Source organism: Hirundo rustica, chromosome Z (genome assembly GCF_015227805.2).
Source record: "Hirundo rustica isolate bHirRus1 chromosome Z, bHirRus1.pri.v3, whole genome shotgun sequence".
NCBI classification, from domain to species: domain Eukaryota; kingdom Metazoa; phylum Chordata; class Aves; order Passeriformes; family Hirundinidae; genus Hirundo; species Hirundo rustica.
This window is the reverse complement of record NC_053488.1, coordinates 38,775,368-38,801,676: the sequence shown is the minus strand read 5'-3', so window position 1 is coordinate 38,801,676 and position 26,309 is coordinate 38,775,368. Positions and strand designations below refer to the sequence as shown.

The window sequence follows — 26,309 nt, the reverse complement described above, 5'->3', positions numbered from 1 at the left end:
AAGCTTTTCTCTTGTTCTTTTACACTCAAGAAGGAGCTTTTCAAGCTTTCCCACATAGGGCAGATCAATGCGTTTCTGTCTGGAGGCAATCCCATTGCTATTTCAGTCTCACCAGCCCCTTGAGTGGAGCCTGCAAATACTGCAAAACGGTTGCTTTTCTCCTGATGAGAATAAAACAGGGACAAGATGAAATCATGTTCTCCTGCAAAGTGACTGGAACAAATCAGACATGTATCTATTGTGTTTTCTTTGCCAAAAGCTGAAGCTGGGATTCTTGTTTCTTTTGCATTTGTTTCTCCATTTCTCTGCTCCTACTTTGTGTGGGACCTGTTCCACTTGATGGGTATTGTTTTCGGCTATTTCTTGGCTTTTTGTTAACTCAGCCACAGGCCTTCCAAGCTGTGAGCAGCAAAAAAAAAAAAAAAAAAAAAAAAAAAAAAAAAAAAAAAAAAAAAAAAAGGTAGATCCTTGAAAGAAAGGCTAAGAACCCAAATCTAAAGAAATCCTCAGCAACACTCAGAAATAAGAGTTGCTGTGTGGGAATAGCTTCATTTCTGAAACCATCTAACTGAAACTGTGGCTCAAGGAAATTTTCATAATGGCAGCTGAAAATCCTGTCAAATCTGTCTTTTCTTCAAAAATATATAAACTAGAGATTGTTTGAAGTTAGATTTAGTTTCTAACCAGTCTTGGGAATAAATAGCAACATTATAGAGACAGCCAACCCATTTTCTATTCCTTCTTTTCAGTTCTGTGGGAAACAGACCAAGGTGGGAAGAGGAAAGAAGGAGGGAATCTCTGAAAACAGCTTTACTTCCCATCTTCTTAACTCTGTTTCCAACCATCCAATACAACTCAGAGCTGCTCAAGGCATCCTCTTGCATCCTCTTCCTGTAGCCTGTACAATTACTGACTTTCCATAGTTTCCAACAACCAGTTTTCAAAGGTATTTAGGTAGCTAAAGATGAAGCAATAATTTACTGGAATTTTCCAAAGTACTAAGTTGACGAAGCCTCTGAATTCTATTTACCAGACTTTACACTTTTAAACTGTTTAGGGTTCCTTAGAAAACTAGTTGCTTAGTTTTATTTAGCACCTGAATGCTGTTTTAGCAGACTAGCTGGCATCTGAGAATGGAATTTGAATTCCCTTAGCTGCAGAAATTAAAAAAAACCAAACCCCTAGAGAGAGTATTAGAGTATTATTATATATAGTGTTAGATATAGAGAGATATGCCACAATATAAAGAAACAGGAAATAATTGATATGCACACACCACATATTTTTTATAAATGCAAACAACGCCTCCATGCAATATGTTTTCTATTTAATTGTTCAATTGGCCTCCAAAGCTAACAAGGAAGTTGCTAGTCGCAAGTACAGCACAACTTTTCATCTAGAGGACTTTTAAGAATTTCAGACCTCGTTGAAGCATTTTGACTTAGCTTATTTGACACGCATCTTCCCCTTCAGGAGCTTTGTACTTCAACCACAGTAAGTCCCTCTCAATCTGCAAATAATAGTCTTCAATTATTACGGGCATGGATGGACTAGAGATAAGACCAAACCAGTGTTACCTCATACAAGATCTGTGTGCCTCACAGTTCAGTCCACATTCTGACCTATGAAGATCAATAGCCCACCCTCTGTGGAATGTTCTGCTCAATCACAGGCTGAGAAAGCCACTACAACCCTCGCTGCCAAGTACTGCTGAGCTCAAGGACTGCCTGTCTCTCCTTGTGTCCCTCAGATATTGTCCTACTAAGCAAAGGTCCCTTCAGCATCCTTAGAAAGCAGAGGGTGATGAAAGGTGTTCTCACTTCTGTCCAACAGACGAAAGAAAACTAGCTTAAGGGCAAGTGAGAAAGGGAGAGCTCTAAAAAAATGATCATAAAATACATTTCACCTGTTGATTAATGATAGAAATACGTTCCTGGAATTGTCTACTCACATAATCCTAGTTTTTATATGACTCAAAAATGTTGAACTCAGGTGTTTTACTATATAGAATATATACCTAATTAAAATGGGCATATTAATTAAACATCTTCCACTGAAAAAAACCCCAATTTTGTATTTTTTCCCCAACTGATCCTGTAGCATGTGAGAAGCCTATTTAGAAGCTTATTAACAAGCTAATGCTGACAAAAATATTTGAAGAACATTACAGAGTACTTAATGATATTACCAACTGTGTTACTTTTATCTCTGATGAAATTTAAAATGTCAGTTAGATTCAGTTTGTGCTGATCTACCTTATGCTTGTAAAACAGATGCAGATAAGTCTGAGATACTGAGGAGCTCCCCAGCAAAAACATGTCAAAACCAAAGCTAACATGCTTAAACCTTATGAACCTCAGTGGCATTTTTGCTAGGAAATGATCTTCACAACAGATGATAATCAAGCTGCATAGGCTGCAGAGCAAAAAAGCTTTGGGCATTACCTGCCAAGAGCAGCTGAAAGCTCAAGCCTTCTGCATCCCAGCCCTCATATTCATTTCCAGCGGCATGCAGTGAGGAAATTTAGTAGCCAGAGTACAAATGATGTAGGAAAGGAAGGGACGACACTGAGCAGGTGAAATCCTGCTGGGTGCGAGCTGCCATGCAAGTCAATGCACCCCCAATCACACAGAGAAACATGAGGGGCGTGCATATATTCAGAGTTCCGATGGCTCCAGGCATAACAGGCCATCCAGAGCCTCCCTACCTGTGCCAAATCTGTTGCAAAACCAACCTAAAGGACACAAACTGCTAAACATCTCTCAAATGTCAGTCTCAAAGCACTGACAGCCTTAATTGCTCAGAGACAGCAGCTGCTGAGAGCAGTAAAGATGTTACACACAGCTGTAACTGCAATAAATACTACTCTGTCTTAACCAGTGATTACTGTGGGCATCTGTATTCCTGATAATTTCCTCCCAAAATTCATCTTCAGTTGAATTTATGCTCAGGGCTAACTGCATTTTTACACAAACATATTTCTGAATAACGATGCAACTTGCTTGGTGATGAATTTAAGAAAATTAGAAGCAGGGTTCAGGAAATAACTTTGGCTACAAAGTTATTTATTTCTAACTTTCTCATACTTTAGCATGTCTCACATTTAAAATTTCTCATTTTATTCTTATTTCTCTGGGATGTGTATTTCTCATTTAACCAGAACTTTCACTAACACAAAGAAATAAATCCAAGGCCAAGTTCTATTCCAATGCTTAGGCTCATGATAGGGATGTTTTCAGAATGGATTACCTTTTTTCTTGCCATTCAGTTTAACCCATGCAGCTTTCTGTATAGAAATTCAACATCCAAAGAACTTAGTTTGCAGAGTCTAATAAGCATAACCTAATCATGAGAATATAAATTACTATTTTTCATCTGCATGTTACAGATTTAGATAGGTGTTCTGGTGACAAAACACTATATGTATTTCTGATACAGATGTATTATCACATGACAAACTGAATGTAGCAATGCCATGGACACTATGCTACAGTAAAAACACCACACTGGGTTTTTTCACCCTGACTAATAACCTAATTGCAGAGAATGTTTGAATCTGTTTAATTTCACCTATCTTTCATAAAGTGTGCTCTTTGAGTGAAGCCCATAGTTGGGCTGGATGTAGACAGTGAACTTCAGTGCTCTGCTGAAGAGGAACAGTGTTCTTATCTGAAGTTTACCTGACAAACTTAAGCAATTTAAAGCCTTGAATTAAGGCTTCACCTTAATTTTGACACTGTAAACTTCCTTGAGAGGGCACATTTCATACTGTCTTGACTCATGTACTTGAAATGCATACTTTACATCTTCTTTGCTCAGATGTCCTTGTAACACCTGCTATTTACCCAGAAGAAAGTTTCCTGTGCTGTTATTTTCAGGTGGTAAGATACCTGTGCTATCCACAGAATAGACCAGATTCAAATCTGGTTTTTCTTTCAGTTGTACTTCCAGCATTTGGACTACAGTGGAAATATTTTACTGAATAATCTGGGTCACAGAACAACATTCTGTGTGATAAAATGCAAATATTTTGCAGAGAGCAGGATATCTTCCTTTTTTGATTAGATGTAAATGGACTTTGAGGACAGATCAAGACTGCAGCAAAAGTTATACCCTGGGAAAAAAGTGATTCTGTGGGTTTGCCTCAACACTAAACGAGGAAATTTATAAGCTTTTCTTTCAAATCCTGAAATTTTAATGAGGCAAAATCCTGCACTTTTCAAGTTGAAGCTTTCTGCCTTTGGGAGAATTTCTTCCATCTGACTGGAAAACAGAAAGATGCAGGTTTATTAAGTCTCAGAATGAGCAGCAGGAGTAAAAGCATCTAATTTCCCTAAAAAGCATTTATTCTGTATTACATTTTATTAGCTGGGGAAAGGAAGTAAGTGACCACATTCTTGGTAAAAATATTTGATACTCAGAACGCTATGGTCTGGGAGAAATATCTCTGCCCAAGTCAAAAAAAAAAAAAAAAAAAAAACCACACAAAAAAACCCCCACCCTCAAATGAAACTAATGGAAATACACCACTGATATACAGAGCTGTCATTTCTGACATACCTGTGACTTGATGAACAACTGTAAACACACACATTTTACATGGTGACTGCAATCAGGGATTAAGATATGCAGTCAAACTACAAAAGTATTTAGTCAAAATAATAAAATATAACTTCATATATCTTTATATCCTTATTCAGACAATAAAGTACCTCCAAAGTAAAATGAATAGTAGGATCAGGACAGGAAGTAAATATAATTTTTACACCCCTCCTTGTAATCTCAACCTCATCCATGTCTGGCTTTCAGTATATAAATTGTTTTTTAGTTTTCAGCATCTGAAGAGTCCAAAGTGAGTGCCTTGTTAAACCTCAATCACAACTAACATTGAATGCCAGGAATGACAAGTTCAGCTTGGACAGAGAAGTTTTTCTTCCCAGTATGGATTTCACTAAGATTCATCAGTTTTGCTCCTCTGCATTCTGGCTGCTGAGGTCATAGTGTCTTTTATAGGAAAATGAGCTGCTTATAAATTTTCAGCTCTGCGAGCTTTGGGAGTTGATGGAAAATCCCCAGCCTCAGGGCTTAGCTGGCTAAGAAAACACTGTAGCAGCCCTTTTTTTTGTAGTCACTCAAATATAAAAGTCTTTCAAAAGAGATGGGAATGCTCACAGTGTTTGTCTTGGGCAATCCTTCTGTGCACAGGGAGCAACTCAATTAAATTTTTTTACCTTACAATGTTAGGCAAAAATCACCCCTATTCCTCAGGAATGCAGGAAAGTGTAGGGTGATAGACACAGTCTGGAATAAAGTCAAAAGGAAACTACACACTGCAGGCAGTCTGCATTTTGCGCATTGCTACTTTCCAAAAGATACTATCTGTACAGGATGAGCAGCACACAGAAAGAGATACATATGCTGCTCTGGGTCAGAGGCCTGTCAGATCCCTACAGCACAGAGAGTCCTCTGGTGAATTTTATTTTTGCCAGCAGCTTTCAGTTCACCAGAGTGCCAAGTCCCCGCCTGGCAGTGAGAGCTTATGCACCCAGTAAAGAAACACATGCTGGGGCCAGGCTCTGCTTTGGGACTCCTGGGACAAGGATGCCTGAGAAATACAGACTAGGTGATCACAGCTCCTCCTTTTGTTGCACCTACCCTGGGAATATAGACAACTGCTTCTTTTTTTCAAATTGAATGACTCACTAATATTGACCCAAGGCTGGGAAGAAGGTTGTCAACATGCTCCAAAACCGGGAGAAGATAGTCTGCCTTGTAAGGTGTGAGTGGTCAGAGCTGTAAAAAACAGCCAGGTGTTGAACTGCAACTAGCCACACCCATCTGCAAACAGCCTGGTAGAGGAACTGCAACTCAGCGGGCCCTAGTGTCTGGCTGCTCCCCTCTGTTCTCTCTGGTGGCCGTGACAGGGCAGTCTCCCCACAGTGACAGAGAAGGGCCAGCTCTGCACACTCATGCGCTTCTGCCCTGTTCAAATGCTCCCAAATAATCAAGACTGAATTAGAAAATAATGTATTGAATAAAACAAAAAAAGCATATAATAAACAAAAGACCTATGGCTTTAAAGACAAAAGTCCTGTACTATGGCAGTCATGATAAAATGATAAGAATAACTGTCCTAATTCTTTTCTCCCTCAAAAGTCATTAAAGAAGGTGGTGGACTGAAGGAGAGCACTGCTGCAACTTTCCTGACTAATGGGAGCACACAAAATCTGGCTATACATATGCAAAAAAGTAATATATAGCTAAAGAGCAAGGGAAATAAGAAAAAGATTGAGGTCACCCTTAACTAAATGATGTAAAAATCCCAAAAATGCAAATGAAAATCCCTAAGCATAAATTGAAAAGTTCAGTGTTCAGAAGGGGATAAAAGAGGGATGCTCTCAAAATTTCTGCCTTTAAAATTAGCACTACTCACGCAATTAGCAATTTACTCTGGAACTGGAACTATGGGCTAAATTAATTTTTTTCAGATCAGCAAAATAAGTAAAAATTAATTTAGAAACATTATTTCAGCCAATTTGTAATCAGCTTCAGACTTTCCCTAATGGAAGCCAACTGTAAGTAAAATATCTATTATCTAAACTGCATGTTCAGACTCCTACACTTAAAAGAACAGAATCTGAAAATGCAGAAATATAGATGAAATATTAAGACTATCTCAAGAACATACCCAAATTTCCCAGATGAAAGTCAAAATCCCCACCACATCATCTGAAATGCAATGGCTATTTATAAGCCCAGTCACTGAAAACATTTGCCACTTAGCCATCCACTGACGAATCAATAAGCCTGCCCAGAACAGTACGCTCTTTTCCAACACTGAAATCGATGAAATTGACAAAATTGAGTGAGTTGCAAGTACAGATTAGCTGGGAAGTGCAAACTGATGTCAGTGCAGCTCTTTCTCCACTACAGGAGGCCTGAAACCATGAGCTTGCAAACTCTTCATTAAAGGGAAAAGCTCTAACCTTCCTTTCAGTAGCACCCAAATAACCATGGTGACTTTGTGGGGTGGGAGTTAATGGCGTATGGCTCAGAGAACCATTTGATTCTCAAAATCCCAAAACCACCTGCAAGAAATTTCTTATCCAAGTTCTGCCCTAAGAATCTCAGCCTGGGCACTTCCACTGATATTTTGTGACCTCTCCTCAAGTCTGGCTTCTCACATTTCCACCAACACAGCCGTGTTATTTACAGATTGCATTTCCAGCATTAATCATGGAACTCTAGCAGTCATGGACTGATACATTCCAAGTGTTGGGCTGCAACTCAAGTGATGAAGGAAGTCCATAGTTGTTCCTTGAGAAAATGGATTTGTTTCTTCCATCCTCTTTCAATAGGTCTGGTAGGCTTAGCTGATAACTTCAGCAACAACAATTTCTGTGCAGAGGTGCAGAGGACTAATTTTTGAAATACCATAATATTAATGAAATCTCAAGTATCTAAGGGTCTGTAACTTCTCATAAGATTAGTGAAGCTAACCATCCAGTAAAGGGTAGGATCTATGCCCCAAGATACCACATTGTGCAGCTGATTTCAGGGGACAAAAATCTTCCAAGATTTGCCATTCATGCAAGGTTTATGGACCTGGTGATTTTACTTCCCTACAGAGTTATGCCTCAATTTTCAACAGCAACAACTGAACTTTGTTGGTAATTCTCAGGCAAGAGGTTTGCCTGTAGACACTACCACAGCACCCGGTTTGTAATGCCTTAACTACAAAGAGCACTGCAGCAGGTCCAAGCTTCTGGCTCTCTCACACCCATCTAAAATCATAATTTTCACTGACAAGAACTAACAAATGAGACATACCTTTTGCTTTCAAATACAAAGGAACCAAGAAGTCTGGTAGGTGTCTGAAACATGTCTGTGCACTTCAGACTGTATAATTTCAAGGTGAAAATATTCAAGATATTGGAGTGGCAGATGAATCCACCAGCCAGCAGCAACCAACCAACAGAGCATGGCATGGAAAGCAAAAGCCAGGAGCTCTGGGATGTCAGACAGACATATGTTGAATGAGCTGATCAAAAATACTGGTTGTTAAGCATTAAGGTAAATATCAGCCAATCCCAACTGGAAGATGTAATCTTTCACTGTTACTTCAATTAAAGGCAGAGACAAGTGTTGTGCTGAAATTACAGAAATGCAGTCCTTCTGCGTGATGATTGGAACCTGACCACTGAAGCTGATGTATCCTCGGTCTTCACAAGTTTGTTTTTCCCACCCTGAAGACTGTATCTTAAGAGGAGGAAAGTGCTGTAACTTTTAGCCTGAGACTTTTTAGAAGTCATCACTTTGGATTTTGTTATTCAGTAGTGAAAGGACCAAATTACAAGATACAGTGATGGAATTTCAAATTACACTGACAGTAATCAACTTTTTGATTTTCTTTTAAACACGTGCACTCTAATTCTTTGCAATGAAGCTTGATACACTGTATTCAGAAATGGTTTTCTGCAGTGTTGGGGGTTAGGTCTAGTTTTGGGTTTTTTTCTTTCCCTATAGAACTTTTCCCCCCATAAGTTGCTAAGAGACTAAATACTGATGCTTAAAGGGTACTTGACCCACACAAAAGAAATGTCGAGGGTAGGGGAAGATCACTTAAGTTTGGGGGAAGGAAAGGCTCAGAGCTCTGGGAACTGAGGGTGCCTTCTTCCTGCTCTTGGCATCGGAGAGGATGGTCCGGCGACTGCTGGCTGCATGGAGTCCACTGTTAATGGAGGGTCCGGTCCTGGGAATTCTATCATCTGCTGGAGCGCCCAGGAATTCGGAGCTCTTCGCCCGCACTGCTGGAGCTGGGTCAGCCCCGGTCCAGCCATTGCGGCTTCTCCAGCACTGCTCACTTTGCCTGCCGGGACACCCCCTGCCTGCCGGGACACCCCACTGTTTCCAGCCATCAGCCCCGGAGTGTCCCACCATTTCAGCTTGGTGCTCTCGGGGTCCCAAGAGATCAGACTGCCTGAGGTTCTTGGTTCTGTTTAATTATTACTGTTATTGCTGTAGTTGTTGTTTGTTTGTCCTGTTATATTTACTAGTAAAGGACTGTTATTCCTTTCCCCATAGCTCTGACTGGAAAGTCTCTTTAATCTTCTAAATTATAATAACTTGGAGGGAAGGGATTGGAATTCCCCGTTCCTAGAGAGGCCTCGCCTCTCCCTAGCAGATACCTGTCTTTCAAAACAAGACATGTAGATAAGTCAAAATACGGCCTAACTAGGTAATAAAAAAGAAACTTCACTTGCTACTAACAGCAAAAGTATTCCTTCATTTCCATGAAAACTGCAATACAATCTGTGTACAGTTTCACCTAGCCTGATGTCTCACCTCCTTCCATAGACCAACACATGCTAAATATAGAAATACCTTTTCCAGCATGACTGTCAGTGATTGTTGGGTTTAATGCTGGTGAACAATGGAACTTAGATCAGATAGGAAATCAACATAATTGTTAACTATCTTGCTGGAGATGAGAAACCAGATGACATCTGGAGCTGGCATTATTCTACAGAGGAACAAGGTACAAAAACTACTTAGGTTAAAGGTTTATTTGTATGTATACCTCCAGATATATACATCAGGAGGAGGTTGACAGGTTAAGAAAGGACAAGCACAACTCTGTAATAATAAACAACTGAGAAAGAAGGAAAGAAAGCATACGTGAAATTATATCTGGGAAGCCCATTTTTGTCCAAGACAATTTCAATTACACTTTTTAATTGGAGAGGTGCTCAGTGTGGTTGAAGAAATCTGCCTTGGTTTATACACTGCCACAGTTTACCAAATTCTCCCTGCTAAAGCACAACAAACACTACCACCCCTGCTCCAAAACAAAAAGACTGGGGTCACAGTGGTAATGTGGCAGAAGGCAGAGCATCAGGCCTTCAAAACTCCCCAGAGCACCACAGCAAACTCCTGAAACATATCCTGCAAGCATTTATACACCAACTGAACTTCATATACTGTGATTAATATCCCTGACACCATGTGGGTTTCATTGCAGCAAAACCAAATACAGACCTACATATTTTTAGGAGCAGGACCTACTTAACACGAGTCAGCCATGATTTAATATGTCTGTACTTAATGTGCAGTTCACTAAATGTTAGAGAATTCCGTATTTTAGTGCAGTTTGTGTTTTTCCCCAGAACAGCATGCATGTTGTTTCAACATTAATGCTGAAATTAAAATCTCTGCAGTTACTGATGTTTATTTAAAGAATTAAGAAGTTGTCTAGTGCAGCTGGGAACAGAGGTACAGTAGCCTCATTTTTAAAAGAACTGACTTTTATATAACAATAAGGGAACACTACTGGGGATGTTGCCTATTTATGATTCTTCAGCAGCTTCTATTTTTCACAAGAATTAATGTTCTAATCAGAATGCATCTGTATAATATTTTTCTTATGCTGATCAAGTACCACAAATTCAGAGATTTCCTCGTGATCCCACTGCATATGCTGGGTCAGAATATTCAGACTGTTATTATCTGCTGGTAGAAGAAATAACACAACATTTATAGCCACGAAACAGTGCCATACAAAAAGGCTATAGTAAACAGTGAACATAAGGGATGTAAAATGAAAAGACAGAAAAAGATCTTTTGCTGCAGGACCATCCTGGAACGTGCTTAGTGTAACAAGCTGGATCTAAATAAGCATTAATATTCACAAAGTACGTGGGTAGTTCAGCATCAGTCTTTGTTTGCAGTGTTAGAAGTTACGCATTCGCGTCATGCATGCATGCTGTCATGCACAGGTAGAAAAGGATTACTGTTACAGCATTTAAGCTTCGAAAAGTTGAAGGCAAAGGCTTCCAACTTTGACAGTAAGCCCCTATAGTACAGTTTGTGCTAAAAAGTGATATCTTTCAGGATAGGATACAGACAGGACGTAGCGTCCCTGAGCTGCAAGCCCAGTGCCCACTAATTATACTGGGAATCTCCAGAGTGACTTCCCAGAGAAACAATTGAGACTTCCAGTGACACTTCAGAACACCCTTCTCTGAAACACTTAGAGAACTTAGTGTCCTGATGAGAAATAGTAAATAGTGCAAAGTGAAAAGTAGCATCTGAAGTGATACTCTTTTTTAACTCGTCATAGGTAAATATGTTTAGCTCTTCATATTTTTTCACATTCCACTTGCTACTAACTGAACATGAATGAATTTGTATGTGACATGCATTATCCATCATGCAACCTTCTGCTCTTCTGCTCTATTTTTAACATTCAAAACAATTTCTGTCTGTGGAGAAGGAAACTGCAAGAATTGAAGTTTTAACCCTTATCATTTTTACAACTTTACAAATACTCAGATTTTAATGTTATGCTACATTAATAAGATCTGATTATATGATCTGGTGATGTTGATATAATCAATTTAAAAATTGTGCATATGTAACAATACAGACTTTTTCTTCTGATCCAAGATTTGTTTTCTGCCAAGAATACATTCAGTGCACAGGACTGGCCAAAGACCACTGAAATCAATGGAAAGGCTACCAGGGACTTTGATGAAATATGGATCGGGCTTTGAGTATAATATTGCTCACTCCATTGCCTTGTCACAAGGGGTGAATTTGGCTTAGACAGATGTAAAGCGGTTCATCCATGTACCTTTAGTAAACAGCACACATTTTAACCCCACGATTCCACCCCCAGGAATTTAGAGTATTTTGTTATGCTAGTTCTGTTAAGGAGCCACAACACCTGCACAGGTAAAATGAATGATTGAAACACATACAGTTGTTTGTACTTACAGGTATCTGGCTTGAGTTGACTGTTGGTAATTCCAAAATACTGTGGATTTTCAATGACAGGAATCTTCGTCATCCCAATGATGACTGCATCAGGACCCCCCTCAGAAGAAGATGGGGTATTACTGCCATTTGAGATGTGGTGGAGGGGACTGGCTGAATCGTCGTCATTGCTGATGACTGAAGAAGGCCCTAGAGTTAGAAACAAAGATTTTCTTGTAACCCGGTGTATGGTATTCTTCCCTCATATTAAAATTTTTTTTTTTTTTTTTTTTTTTTTTTTTTTTTTTTTGAACAGTTGTCCTCCATTCCTATAGTCAACAGCTCTCTTTGTGTCTTGCTGACCTCACCTCAAAAATTTTCTATCTCTGGGCATAAATGGAGAACAGTGTTGTGGTTTGTTTTTTTTTTTTTGTTGTTGTTGTTGTTTTTTGTTTTGTTTTGTCTTGTTTTGTTTTTTCCCATTAGGAAGTGGAATCAAAACAAATTTTTGTACTGGTACATCACCTAGAGTAAATGTCAGGGTCCAGCACAGCCTGTCACTGTGCAAGATCTCAGAACTTGTTGAAGTAATTTTGTCATTCTCAGAAGTAAGCTATGGAATACACACTTTAACTTTTTTACCTTATGCCCTACTTGAAGCACACAGCAGTAACAGCACAAATCCAGGGAATGCCTGCCCTACCTGGCATCATAACAAGAAAAAAGACACAGAGCAAATGGGGTCATCCTGATGTGGGAACTTGGTAATTTCTGAAAGAAACACGGTTCAGGGCCAAAATCCAGGGCGTAATCTGCATATTTACAGAGGTACAGAGAAGATGCTGAGAACAGTAGAGGAGTCACTGCAGAGAGGCTCATCCTGTCCAGGGGCACATTCTACAAGTTCCCCAGGCCATATCTGAATCTAGTCACCTTCCAGAAAAAGGTCTATTGTGAACAGTAATTCAGTGACTGCTTTTGATTTGTTTTCATTCCATGCTTTGTATTTTTAATGAAAGTACCACAGAGATAAAACCTTGTAAATGGATTAAAAAAAAATCCTGCTTAGCACAGTGTCCCACTTCTGTGAACTGAGCCTTTGAACTAATAGCATATCAGCATAGATGACATTTGAACTTTTGATATCTAACTCTGCCACCTAAATTCCACCTTACTTCTTCCAGTTTACATTTGGTATTCATAGAAAACCAGAAGCACCATTTAGCAACAAAGATATTTTGCCTAATCTCCTGACTGAAGGAAGAGATAGTAGAAATGACATTATCATATTTCACTTCATTCTTCATCCACACTAACTAAGGTTTTTGGGATGACATCCACATCTTTTAATTAAAACAATCAAAAAATGATGCTAGAAACAGATGAAAAAAAACACCTTTCTGGAAGTACCTGTTCTGAAATTGCATCTTTAGCCAACTGCATTTAGCCTTTGGGCAGCAGCAACAGCTTGAGCAAATGGCCTCCCAAATAAGGGGGCAGAAGAGAAGACCTTGAGGACAATAAAAAGCTGCGTTTACTCCAAGTCACTCAATGGCAACATGTTGGACTCTCAGACTGAGTTTTAGACTGGACAGAAGGAACACTGCAGAGGCAAGACTCCACTACGCCACCGCAGCGTAGATGGCATCTGTGTCTGCAGGAGAGATAGGGAATGCAGAGGAGAGAGTGAGAATGGGGACCACCAGCACGTTCTGTATGCACATCACTGAGGACAGGGGAGAAGACAAGCAAGATCCACTGCAGTGGGCACACAGCTGAAGAACCAGATGACAAAAAGGCTAGCCCCAACCACAGCAAAGAAAGGGTAGGTTTGAAGAAACTCCTACTCTTCTGTGGCTCACTGTAACATTAACAAAATCACTTCATCATTACACAGCATGGCTCATAGCAATAAAACTTAAATATTGTGGCATGTGGCTATTCAACCATGTATTTTGAGACAAAAGCATATTCACACCCCTGTCCTGCTTTTCTTTCTCCCCAGCTGGCTTAATGGCACATGATGAAAATTCACAGTTTGAAAAAGTATTTCCCCCCAGTCTGAAACACTAGAAGTAATTTTTCAAACACATGTAACTTCACTGGTAAGTCACTGATGACAAATGTAAGTAAAGCCTAGATCTCTGCAATTTATCAAGTGAAATACTTGAAAAACTAAGGTTGGTTCTGTTATTTCTGATCATCCAGATCCTCACGTGATTGACTCTACTGGGAAAGATGCCAGGATTAAGAATTTTTGGTGAAGATTTCTGTAATGAAGGGCAGAGCCTAACGAATTGTGGGAATGGGCCACTCAGATGGCACAGTCAATGTTTATGTTAAGTCACAACACATTTTTCAGATGGATGAGAGCTGTGTTTGCACAAACATTAAGAGTGCAACCCAATTAAAACTGCATTCAATTTTTTGTAGATACCACCCTTACATCTGTAAACTTTCTGAATCTCAACTTGCTGCTTAATACTTTCTTGAGAAAACAATACTTTTTTTACACTAATATACTTTAGTGTGAGGATCAAATCCCTTCCCTCACAGCAAACAGGGAAATTCTCTCAGCTCTGCTACTTAGTAGATGCATGTCTTTAAGTCCTTTTCAGTCCTGCTGTTCTCTGCTGCACAGGAGGAGGCTCTTTTGTGCTTGTTGTTTCCACCAAACATTCAGTGATGGCGAGGAAAAGTGACCATTACACATTTCTAGACATTAAAGTGGGACTATGACTAGGAATTCAGTCTATTCATTGAGTAATTTCTGCAGTACTTCAAGATGCAATTTTGTATGGTGAAGTACTATTTTCCACCAGTATAAACTGCAAAGTGCTGCAGGTGAAAAGCAGACAACTCTTCTGTAAATCTACTCAATTAGGCTAAGTGGTAAAAGCTAGTCTTCTGTGTGGTATGAAGCAGGTTCCAAGTAAATGCAGCTCTCTGACATAGGTGAGGAAAACCTGGAAAATAAAGTGACTTTCAGGCCAATTCCCGGCAGTACAAAACAGTTTTATAAGAAAAATTCAACCCCAGGAACCTTGTTGCTATATCACTCTTATTAGCAAGTAAACTGCTCATGCAATGGTTTTAGTGAATAGTGGTTTTTGCATTCAAAAATCCTATTTCCTGTCTATTTCTTCTCTAATTAAGACAATTAGAATGCATTGGATGGAATTTTTTGTGTATCAGAGGCAGCTGAGCTTACATCCCTTCAAATTTCCCCTTTCCTGACCTTTTTATCAATGTGAGCAAAATTTTATATAGACCATTTCCCCACTTGTTTATTTGCTAGACTATCTACTCATCAGAAAGTTATATTTAATTGAGTGGACTAAGCCACATTACAGCTACCAACCAGCCAGCCCTGCAGCTGGCTATAATATCCTACTAATGTAAAACCATTTCCAGGATGCAAGATCAGAGTATCACCTGTGCTGACAAGAAATGAGAGCAGCCCTTTTCTGAATGGCCTACTTAAAATGAAGGGTAATTTCTTGAGCACCTTGGAGCATGGTTTCATCCACATGAAATGTGGTCACTGAATTACTTGTCAAAGGTAGAAAAAGTATGGTAATTACACTCAGTCACCTACTAATGCCTGTGGTTTTCAAAAAATCTGTTCTTTGTTTTACACCTGAAATCTGAACATTTTAGACAAAGCGTAATACGTTGGAGCAAAAATCATGGGTTATCAGTAGTCATTAGCTATTGTCAAGAGTAGATTCACAATTGGCTTAAGCTTTTAGGAAGATTCCAGAGACCTTCCCCACCTTCCAGTGTGCTGCCAAGAATCTTCCTTTGATTTATTTTTTTGAAAATTTTTCTTAAGAAGACAAGTTGGGGCCAGACAGGAATCTATAGCCTGCTTTGGGGAAGGTGTGGGCTATCCACCACGGAGATGAATTTCTCTTCTGTTTGATATTAAGCTGAAGACTTGTCCATTTCGCATCACCTAGGCTCAAGAAAAATACCTTTTTTGTATAAAAAACCCCCAGAAGCTCTCTAAGAAAGTTGTGATATGTAAGAAAACCAATTCTATTTGAAACTGATGAGCTATAATAAAAACAAAATGTCTCCAACAGCTGGGCGGGGAATTATCCTCAACACATAATATGGGGACAGGCAGAAACAGCAAACTTCACTTACCGCACATCCCAAGGAGAACAGTGCTATCTCTTGAACAGAGTATGTCTGCACTGTACTTTAACTTGGTGGTGCCAAAAAAATTGAGTGCCCTCTATGTTAAGAAATAAAATGTAATTCTATCATTTTCAAGACGTGCTGATTTTTTTTGAACAGGTGAAAGAGATTCATTATTATTATTATTATTATTATTATTATTATTATTATTATTATTATTATTATTATTATTATTTATTATATACAGCCTTTCACAACAGGAAAAGCTAAGAAAATTGGGATTGTGCAGCCTGCAAAACAGAAGGCTTCAGGATGACTTCATTGCACCCTTCCAGTACCTGAAGGGATTCTATAAGAAAGACAGAGTGAAACTGTTTACAAGAGCATGCAGTGACAGGACAAGGGGCAATATCAAACCAAAAGACAGTAGGATTAAATTAGATATTAGGAAGAAATCCTTTACTGTGAGGGTGGTGAGGCACTGGGACAGGTTGCCCAGAGAAGCTGTGAATGCCCCATCCCTGGAAATTTTCAAGGCCAGGCTGGATGGAGCAACCTGGTCTTGTGAAAGGTATCCCTGCCCATCTAACCATCTGCTCATTCCTCAACTGTTTGGAAGCAGCTAATGTAAAAAGCAGCATTTATAGAGACAAGTTTGTGCTGTGATCCCTTAATAAACATTGCTCCCTACAACATAATTAAATTATGTTGATTCCTAGGATGGCTTCTCAATGGACCTCGCACTAGTACTGGCTCTTAGTTCCCCTGGGAACAGGGACCAGTCTGTTAAACATGGTAACAGCACACTATCAAGTTAAAAGTACAACAATGTATGTATGTCACATCAGTAAGGACCTCTGCTAAATTCCAAGGCCATACTGAATCTTCTTGCTTTTTCCTTTTGGGAGGGGTATATTTTTTCACTAGTTAAATACATTGTTCTGAAAAGCAATTACACAAGATTTCTTGTCCTGTGAGATTCCCATGTTTGCTGCAGATTTTTATATTTTCAGCATGATTGAAATGAAAACATGACTCTTCAGCAAGAGCAGGTATTCAATTTTTCCTGTTATCAAAGCAAGAGCCAAATTTCTTAACCAGAAGAGACACATTTTCAGCTTTACTAGAAAAATTTCCATCTTATCTTTTATTCCCTCTGGAAGGCATGTAATCAATCACAGCCTGGCACACTTTTTTTCTGACTAAGGTGCTAAATTTACTCCAAATATTTCTTCGTATTCCCAAATTCAGAAACCATGGTACTAAATCATGTTTGTGCAATTCCATTAGACTGGATAAGAAAGCCAGCACAATAGAAAGCAATGCAATTACAGAAAAAATATTTTATACTATTGGTTTCTTAAAATGGAGTATGTTGAATAGGGAATTGAATTAAAAGGGTAAATAGAACTCAAGAAAAAACCCAAACCCAACCCAACCAACCAAAAGAAGACTGAGTATGTTTCCAAAGACAAACAAATTTAGTCTTGCTTTGTTTGGTGGAGCTGTTCAAAGTCAAGTCAGATTGTTCTGCAAATCTAGAGTGGACTTATTAAAACTGTGGTCTTTGTTTTGCAGCTGCCAATGCTTATAATTAGGGAAAGCTCAAGGCAAGGCACTCCCATGTTTTGTCAGCAGCTCAGCCGTATGGAGCAATAGCACATCTTGCCTCTACCCACCTTCCAATCGACCTTTCCTGTCTCACATGCCCATCCCTGCCAGCTACTCAGACAACAGCCATTAGTTTTAGCCATTGTGTAGTCATCTCTACAGTCATTGTCACATGCAGTTGCAAAACGAGTATTAGGGGGTTAATCCTCCTTTGTTTGTCGTAAAAAAACCCAACCAACCAACCAAACAAACAAAAAAAACAAAAAAACCCCCCCACCAACCAAAAACACCACCAACACAACAAAAAACACAAAACAAAACAAAAAAACCCCCAAACCCACAAGATCACTTTAAAAAGCCTTGTACCTGAGTCCACCCTGCTAAAGCATGTTGCTCTTAACAGATTAAAGAGTGCATGTCCTTCTACCCCAGAACAATACACTGAGCCAAAACTCACATTGTTACACATAAGTCTGTGACTCAGAAAACTGAAACTTGCCAGGCTTTAGTGTTTAGAGGATAAACAATTTCTGACAGGCATCATCAATCTGTTTAACTGATTTACACCCACCAGTGCTTGTTTAAGCTTGTACTCTGTTGCTTCTTGACATATGAGATGAGAAAAACCTTTTGACACTGCCCGAGAAGTTCAGTTCTCATCCAAGATGAGGCTCCCAGGAAGTCAGAAGAATCCAAACAGAGAGGTGGAGAACATCCTCAAATCCAGCACACAGATACCTCTGTTACCCACCAGCATGCACTTCTAACATTCTCTGAGTAACAAAAATAAATAGGCTTCTTGAAAGTCTCTCAAAGAAGAGTGGAAAGCCTAGAAGCAACCTCTAGAAATCTGTTCACTTACAACTATTGCAAAACGAAGTGGTGAAATCAGTTTAAAAATCATGATAAAACTAGACCAATTCAGTGGTGAATTGCTTTGTTTGGGTGATCACGGATAAAATGTATTTAGCCTTTGTTTAAATGTGAAAAATCAATGTTTGGCTTTTTCTCATTTGTTGTGGCTTCACAAGAAGCCTAAATTGTTTGGTTCTCACCATATCACTTTCATACAGAGCAAATTATCTACATTGTTATCACATGGAATAATTTAAGTAACGCATGCCTTTGAGTCTAATGAAATAACAGATATGTTACTTAGTTTTGCAGTACCAAATGTTCCGTGTTGCTAGATGTCAAGATGACTTTTCTGTAAAATACATGTTCATCTTGCAGAAAAACTTATTTCAAATACCTAGCTCCTCTACAGAGGAACAAACACAAAATCTGGGTAATTTTCATTGACATGACTATGCACAGATTTTAGCCACTCAATATTTCATCAAGCTTTTTGTTCTGGATTTGAATCTAAGAGCCACAGCTGCATATTTGTTTGCTTGGGTTTTAATCTGATGCGTGACTGTGAAAGAATCCCAGTCAGTTCCTTTCAGCTGTCTTTCTCCTCACGGCCTCCTCTATACGCCCCTGTATCCATGTATTCCTGCATCCTCTCACACATAAGCCTAGAGGAATTGTTTCTGCAAAGGAGGACTCCCTAGGATAGCCTAGTGGTCCCCTCCATAATGCAAGTGACTCCTGAAAGTCATCAACCTACAGGCTGCAAGGATAAAGACACCAGTGTCTTGGTCTGTGGCAGATGGGCAAGACAGTTCACCCACACTGCGAGGCCCTGTAGGAAAAATAATGAGGTGTCTAATACATACTGAATTTGCTTGTATTGTCTGGACAGGATGAAAGGTGCCTAACCCCTCTGCCCTGGCTTCACTCCAGGGACAGCTCTCCCCAGGGATGCCATCAGCAAAACCTCAACCTGCATCACAAAGGTTACTGATTTCTTTTTCCCTTTCAGCCAGAATGGATGGCATTTGTGTAACAGATCTAACAACTGCAATCTGACATGCATTGTCAATTCTTATGCACTATAACCAATAAATCCATGTAGATCATCCACTATGAGGTATGTGCTACTATTATTTTTGATTTGGAGGCAACAGGAAGAGCACTTGGGCACTGAATTGTCACCCCAGGACAATCACCCAGCACTGAAGATGGGATCACTGTCAAAGTCATGACCAGAACCTGGGAAGAACAGGCAGCCCTGGCTGTTAAACCACGGAGCCCTTTGGGACTCATAGCCCGCCTCAGATATAGGATGAATGGTGGCTGTACAGCTGTACTGCTGCCACTCTGGACACATTTGCAGTATCTGCAGCTCAGATGGTATGCCCTGTTATGAAAAATGAGGAATTTCTGGCCTCTCATTATTGGTAGTCAAATGAAACACAGACCTAAGGAAAAAATCTAGCTGGGATGTGGCATATTAATCAATATTAATACATGAGCCGGAGAATTAAAGAAACAAGGCAGCAGAAACTGTGAAAGAATGTAAGAAAAAATGATTTATCATTTTTTAATATAGATCATCAGCATTACTCATTATAGTCACTGGCAGGTTTGGATATGTTGGAAACATGGGTAAAAATTATAGTCCTTAGAAAATATTACTGTGAAAAATCACTACAATAATAAAAAAAGGTCAACTGGAATGCACTTGTTGGCATCCAGAAAAAAAAAAAATCACCTGAAATGAAATCATTGTTGCCTTTCATTTCATTTAAGCACTATTTAATTAAAAACTCCTTCCTTACAGAATTCTCATAAATAATCTAAGTGTTAGGATTCCCACTCCTAAGATTGGGAATGAGGTTCTCTGTTGTCTAGAAGATAAATACCAAGTGTACAGAGCAATAAAATTTTCTCCAAGCTGCTTTGGCTGTCAGTCTTTACCTGAGAGAACAACAAATCTATTTGGATTAGTTGAATAATTTTCCTAATCCGGTTGAGTTCCGCATAGTCAGATAATTAGACAGATATGCTAGATTGTGGAGAAAAGCTCCCTGATCATGAACTTGTATTTGATTGTGTGGGGTTTTTTTTAAAGGAAACAAAAAAAAAGCATTACTAATGACGCTATCTATTTTTTTTTCAGTCTCAATGATTATTTCCTTGAAGCAGAGAGATACCATCTACAGGCCTCTTCCATTCAAGCATATCAAATGAAAATACAATACGGAAAAACATAGAAATACTCAGAGACCTGATGAAAAACTGAAGAATCGGGATTTCTCTTATCCTTAACCAAGGTTTGAGGAGGTACACATGGATAGCCTTCCAATGCATGGTTACAATTTTTATTGCACGCCTTTGGCAAATAGGAACAAAATGTTCCATGACAAAAGTGCACTAAGAAAGGCTAAGGTAAAAAATTTTTAAATAGATCCCCAGGAGTAGGTCCTCAGGAACTTTGGAATCGGTCTTTCTTCCATGAGCACTGCAATTGCTCATAAAAGACTCAGAAATCTCCACTTCTGGAGTTCTTGAAACCACATGACGAAAAATGTCTCTTTGAAAAGATACAGGTATAGTTGATACAGATTTAAGATGGGGAAGAATCTCCCAGGTGTTCTTTCATCCCTAACTTTCCATAGTGAAAAAAAGGTAGACCACCATCTTATAGGAAACAGGCCTTCAAATATTGTTTTATGTCTATTCAGAACCGAGGAAAGCCTAGAGCTCAACAAATACATCACAGTTCAATGAAATACATATACTTCTGTACTTTAGCATGTCACTTTTCCAGCCTGCAAAATAAAGATAGGTTTAGTTGGGTGAGAACAACACCAGCTCTGTACTACACAGCAGGTTATTCTACGAGCACACACATCGTTTAATGGCATGATATACATAAAATTTATTTCAGTAAGCTATTTCCCTTTACTGCTTCTGAAAAGCTTTCATTAGTGGAAGTGTTAATTATATGACATGGTAACACAAAGTCTTGTATAATTTCTTACTTTCTGTCAGCTCAAGACTATCACAGGACCCCAATATTTGCACAGGTTATGAAATCAGCACTGCATTGATACTATACCTCTGAATTTGTTCTCAACAAGCATTCCAGTGTAACAGCTTCCAAATAATTTTTGATTTACAACCTGATTAGCTAACCTTAAACCTGACAAGCTGCAAAGAAACAAAACTAAATAAACCCAAACATCACACTCAAATTGTAAACAACATCTGCCAAAATCTGGTTTTGCTGTTCACTGAGATGATCTTAGGTGTCACTGAGATGATCTTACAGCCCAACTAGAGCTGCTTTGAACTTGCACTGATGTGGACTGACTCCTTTTCATCTCCAAACACTTTACATCCTGGAAAACAGGTTTTGAAAATGAAATATGAAGGCCTACCCACACGTGAAGAAAAGGGCACAGGAAGGTGGTGAACTAACACTCTCCCATCTATTCCTTGTCAAGAAGTTTGCTTTCACCTTAGGTGAACAGGCTATGGGTGCTGATAGCCCCAATTTTGCATGCATTGAAAAGGTAGCAGCTGGCCTTTGGAAGAGGGCTGCTAGAAAGGCAGAGAGGACTTTGGCACAGAAGACAAGCTATCCCAAACTAGCCCTCAGTGAGCACAAAGCAAAGCAGAGCTACCTTTCTTTCCTGAACATTAACACCTGACATTTTATTCCAATTTATATTAGATTACTTAGCAACAGTGAAACTGATTCCTTTTGTGTCTGTGCAACAGCAGCCATTTCCCTACACAGAAACCTGTCCCCAAAGCACTCAGCAACATACATAACTCAGGCCTTTAAACACATCAGAGGCCGTGCTCAGAAAACCTTGATGGCCATCAAGAGACTGGTAAGAACCTTCTTCTGTGAAGTTTTTTGGTGCTCAGAAGTCATGTGTCATGAAAAATACTTGTGATATCCAGGTGAGGTATTGAGAACAGTCTTACTAGCAGACCCACTCCAGCACTTCTTCTGTGCACCTCTAAGAAATCATGAGGATAAGAAAAGCAGTCATTTTCCATTGTTATACATTTCTGGATTATGCTCGATTAGATCTTCCGGACACTGTTTAAGGACCAGTTCACCTTTTGAGATGGTAGGAAGCGTAACAGGCTGTCTGGAAGATTATCCCGGCCAAAACATCCTCAGATCGAACACGCAGAACTGTCTTCCAACCACACCCTTCTTTCCCAAAACATAATTCTTAAGGCAGTGAAGCTTTACATACTCAAAATTCTTTTCAAATGCAGATCTAAAAATTACTACAGTGGAGCAAATGACACTCATATATAGAAAGGAAACGTTAAATTTCTGTTCCAGCAGCATCTCTCACAAGCTATAGGATTAGCTGCACAAACTGGCTGTCTTGCCTCTATATGATAAACCTCTACTGCCATTTACAGACACCTCCTCCTCCCTGCCACATGACACCTCATCTGCTGGAGATTCGTCCTGTCACCTCTCTCCTGCCAGCTTTCCTTGAAATTGCTGCTATGGAAAGCAGGAAAAAGCTGCATACTCAAACCTATTTGTAACACATCATATAGATCAATCAGCCATCCCAAAAGTGCCCACATTACAAACTCGGGCAATTTTGCTATAGCAGATTTGGAAATGGATGCATTAATTGTTATTGCAATAAATTGATCAGGACATGACAATGGGGTTTTTCTAAAATACTGGTAGCATCTCTACTTCCATTCTTCAGGGCTCTGAACAACACAGTTTCTCTTCATCCAGGATGCTTCACATAATATTTTTTTATAAATTAATTCTGCTTCTTCTACTTCTTCTGAGTATTTTATATATAGCATTTTTCTGATTGGTCTCTTCTGCTTATTTACTCACTCCCTCCTTTGTAAAGAGTTTCACCTAGCACACTTAACTGACCACCTGCCGCATCTATCTTCACTTTTTCCAACAACATGGCATCCTGTGATGTTGTCATTTTTATGTTAGGATTAAACAGCATTAGTACTTGTCAAATTCAAGTATTTTAGGATGACATTCATTTATTTTCAGTCTAGTTTCCTCTTTTATCAAAAAATTCAGTCATGGTTGTTTCTTAGCAACAGCTTTATCAGAATAGATTTGCATGAAAATAAAATACTCTCAAAAAGGAACTGCAGAAGCACAGCCTTATTCCTGACCATCATCAAAAGCAAATACTATAAAGCAGAAGAAAATGATTTTGTAATTCCACAAGAAATCTAATGAACACATGTAGAATATTGGCACCAATTGAAGTAGATGACCTTTTAAACTTTCCTAACTAATGTATCTCCGAACTGATATGAAAAAAAAAATCTTCTTGCCTTTAGAGATCAGTAAGAAAAAAACAAAACCAAACCAACAAAAACGAACCAACAAAACCAACAAAACCAAAAGCACAAACCATGTGCAGCCACAGTCCTCTAATGCACTGGACTAGGTAAAAAATGGCATCTCTAACAGTCACACACAAAAAGGTCTCAAAGGGCAAAAGGCAGACGTGTGTGAAAAAAATCCACAATCAATTCAAGAACAGCAGAACTAGGTAATGAAGAACTGGACTTCAGTGCAAGAATATAACTGGTATTTCATTCTCTGGAGTCACCAGAGATCTATATCTATCTATCTATCTATCTATCTATCTATCTATCTATCTATCTATCTATCTATCTATCTATCTATCCATCCATCCATCCATCCATCCATCCATCCATCCATCTATCACCACATTTATACCATAATTTCAGTAAACTCCAAGTTCTTAATTTTCAGTCTTTAGAAAGAATTCATTTTCTCACAAAGATTTTTCTACACCTTACTTCTCTTTGCCAGATGAGGTTTTCCTTTTTTTTTTTTTCCTTTTAAAAATCAAATATAGTGTGCTAAACTCCAACTAACTAGTTCCCCACAAATGTAAAGAAATCAGAGATAGGGTGAAAGAGTCAAACCAAATACAAAGCATGAAATCCTTTGAAAAGGAGTCGAATAGCAATACCAAGAGTCTAATTCTCTTCCTCTTAATATCAATCAGGAGTAAGTTATTATATTGACAATGGTTTAAAATTTCTATGAATGACAGTGGAATTAGGACTGCTGTCTTCTTATTAAGAATGATGACAACCTTTTTGGCAAATGCAGTCTTTTCCTGCTATGGCACTTAGTTGTGGCACTTAGTTATGTCACTGAAAGGTAGCATCTGTAATATATATGGCCGCACATGAATTACATTAGGAATGGGTTAAAGTAATTCAACTATATTATTCCCACAAGACAATGCCAAAAAGGTAATTGCCCATATTTGTATTACTATATTATAGAGAATGTCAGTTTTATGTCTTCTTCATGTTTAACTGAAAATCTATAATATCCATTTCTGTTTCTAGATGAAAAATTAATGAAGGACCAAAAACTGAAACTCCAACTGGTCATGCTCAGACAAAACTTGCACTGAAGTCAGTGGGAGTTTTGCCAGGGAGAGGATTAAAGACAGTGTGATTTGCTGCATGCTGCCACACATGTAAAAGTTACAGAGCTAGATTTTCATTATGATGCTTCTGGGACTATTAAAATTAGCAAGATATTGGTCTTTCACCTTTCAGTCATGCAGTCACGTGTGCTTGCAGAGAAGGGAAAAATGCGAGGTAGACAAGCCATCTTGCTGGAGAGTGCTTAATGGTGGGCTGGAAGCCAGAAGTGAATTCCTCCTGCAGTATATCCCTTCCCTTCTCCTCTGTAAGCTCCAATAACAGGCAGGAAATAGCTAAGCAGCAAGCCTGAATCCCTAGCAAACAGCATTAGCTGGATGGAGTGCAGCAAGCTCATCATTACAAGAAGATACTGAAGACATCCGCAATATCCATGCCATTCCAGCACCTGGAGAATACCTGGCCATATGCTGCTTTGGGAGGCTTTAATACAGACCCTGCGCCACAGAGATAGAACAACTTCAAAGGTAGACAGCAGGAAGCAGTCAACACATAACAGCTTCACTGAGCTCCTGCCAGGGGCAGGTGGACCACTGTCCTCTAGGTGGGTACCTGGCTCTGAAGGGAGGGGATGCTGCAGTTTCTTTGGGTTCTCAGGTTTTATTGGCCTCCACTGGGTCATATTAATCTAAATGGATACAAAAACCATTTTTTTAAAAGTATGTGGTTTGTCAGCTGGAGCATTTGGGATGCTTTTGTTTGACAGTAGTTTCCAGAGGCATTAGAATCTGGTTTGTTAAAAGAGTTACAACTTTTCTTAATTTACCAATCCATTTTTCCATGTTTTCATGATGTGGCAGCAGCACCCAAGGAACCAAGTATGAAAACCTTAAACAGCTAAGTTATCTAACCAGTCTGCACAAATGAAGGAAAAAGAAAGTCCTGAGCTACTCACTCATTTGAATTTTTATGAGGAAAAAAACATGTCATTATAGGGGGTTTTTTTTAATTAAATCCTATTTTTAAGAGCATGATCACAACAAGTTTCTGACCCTTTGTTTCACTAGCAATGCCATCTGGCATCAATTTAGTTTCAGATTGTCAAGCATTTATTGCTGAAAAAATACCTAATATTCACACTTAAGGATATTTCTTAAAATTCTTAATGAAAAAAATGTGTGTCTAGGGACCACCATCCTTTGCAAAATAGAAATCAGTAGAGATGCATTTACCAGCACAGAGACACTGGAGTTCTGAGTTTAAAGTAAGACAGCCCTGTTGAATTAAACTCACTGATCTGGGTTCTAAGGCAAGTTTCCAAGTATGTAACACACATAAATTAATTCAATACTAGTAGCAAAAAAATAGTTACTCAATCTACCATGTTAGTAACATGTGACTAAAACTGCAATATATAGCACTATTTTACACCTACATAATCTCCTAAAAGATAATTTTGTAAAAAAACAAAAAAAACAAACAAACAAAAAAAAAAAGCCAAA

General features: G+C 38.9%; 1 protein-coding gene across 3 annotated transcripts in view; it reads right to left on the bottom strand.

Moving 5' to 3' along the window:
• Positions 1–26,309, bottom strand: part of NTRK2 (neurotrophic receptor tyrosine kinase 2) — a 200,087-nt gene that overhangs the window by 73,828 nt on the left and 99,950 nt on the right. For all 3 annotated transcript variants that reach the window (XM_040089246.1, XM_040089252.2, XM_058423985.1), the window contains one exon: positions 11,776–11,964. In XM_040089246.1, coding sequence (XP_039945180.1) covers positions 11,776–11,964 — 189 coding nt within the window. The remainder of the gene's footprint in view (positions 1–11,775; positions 11,965–26,309) is intronic.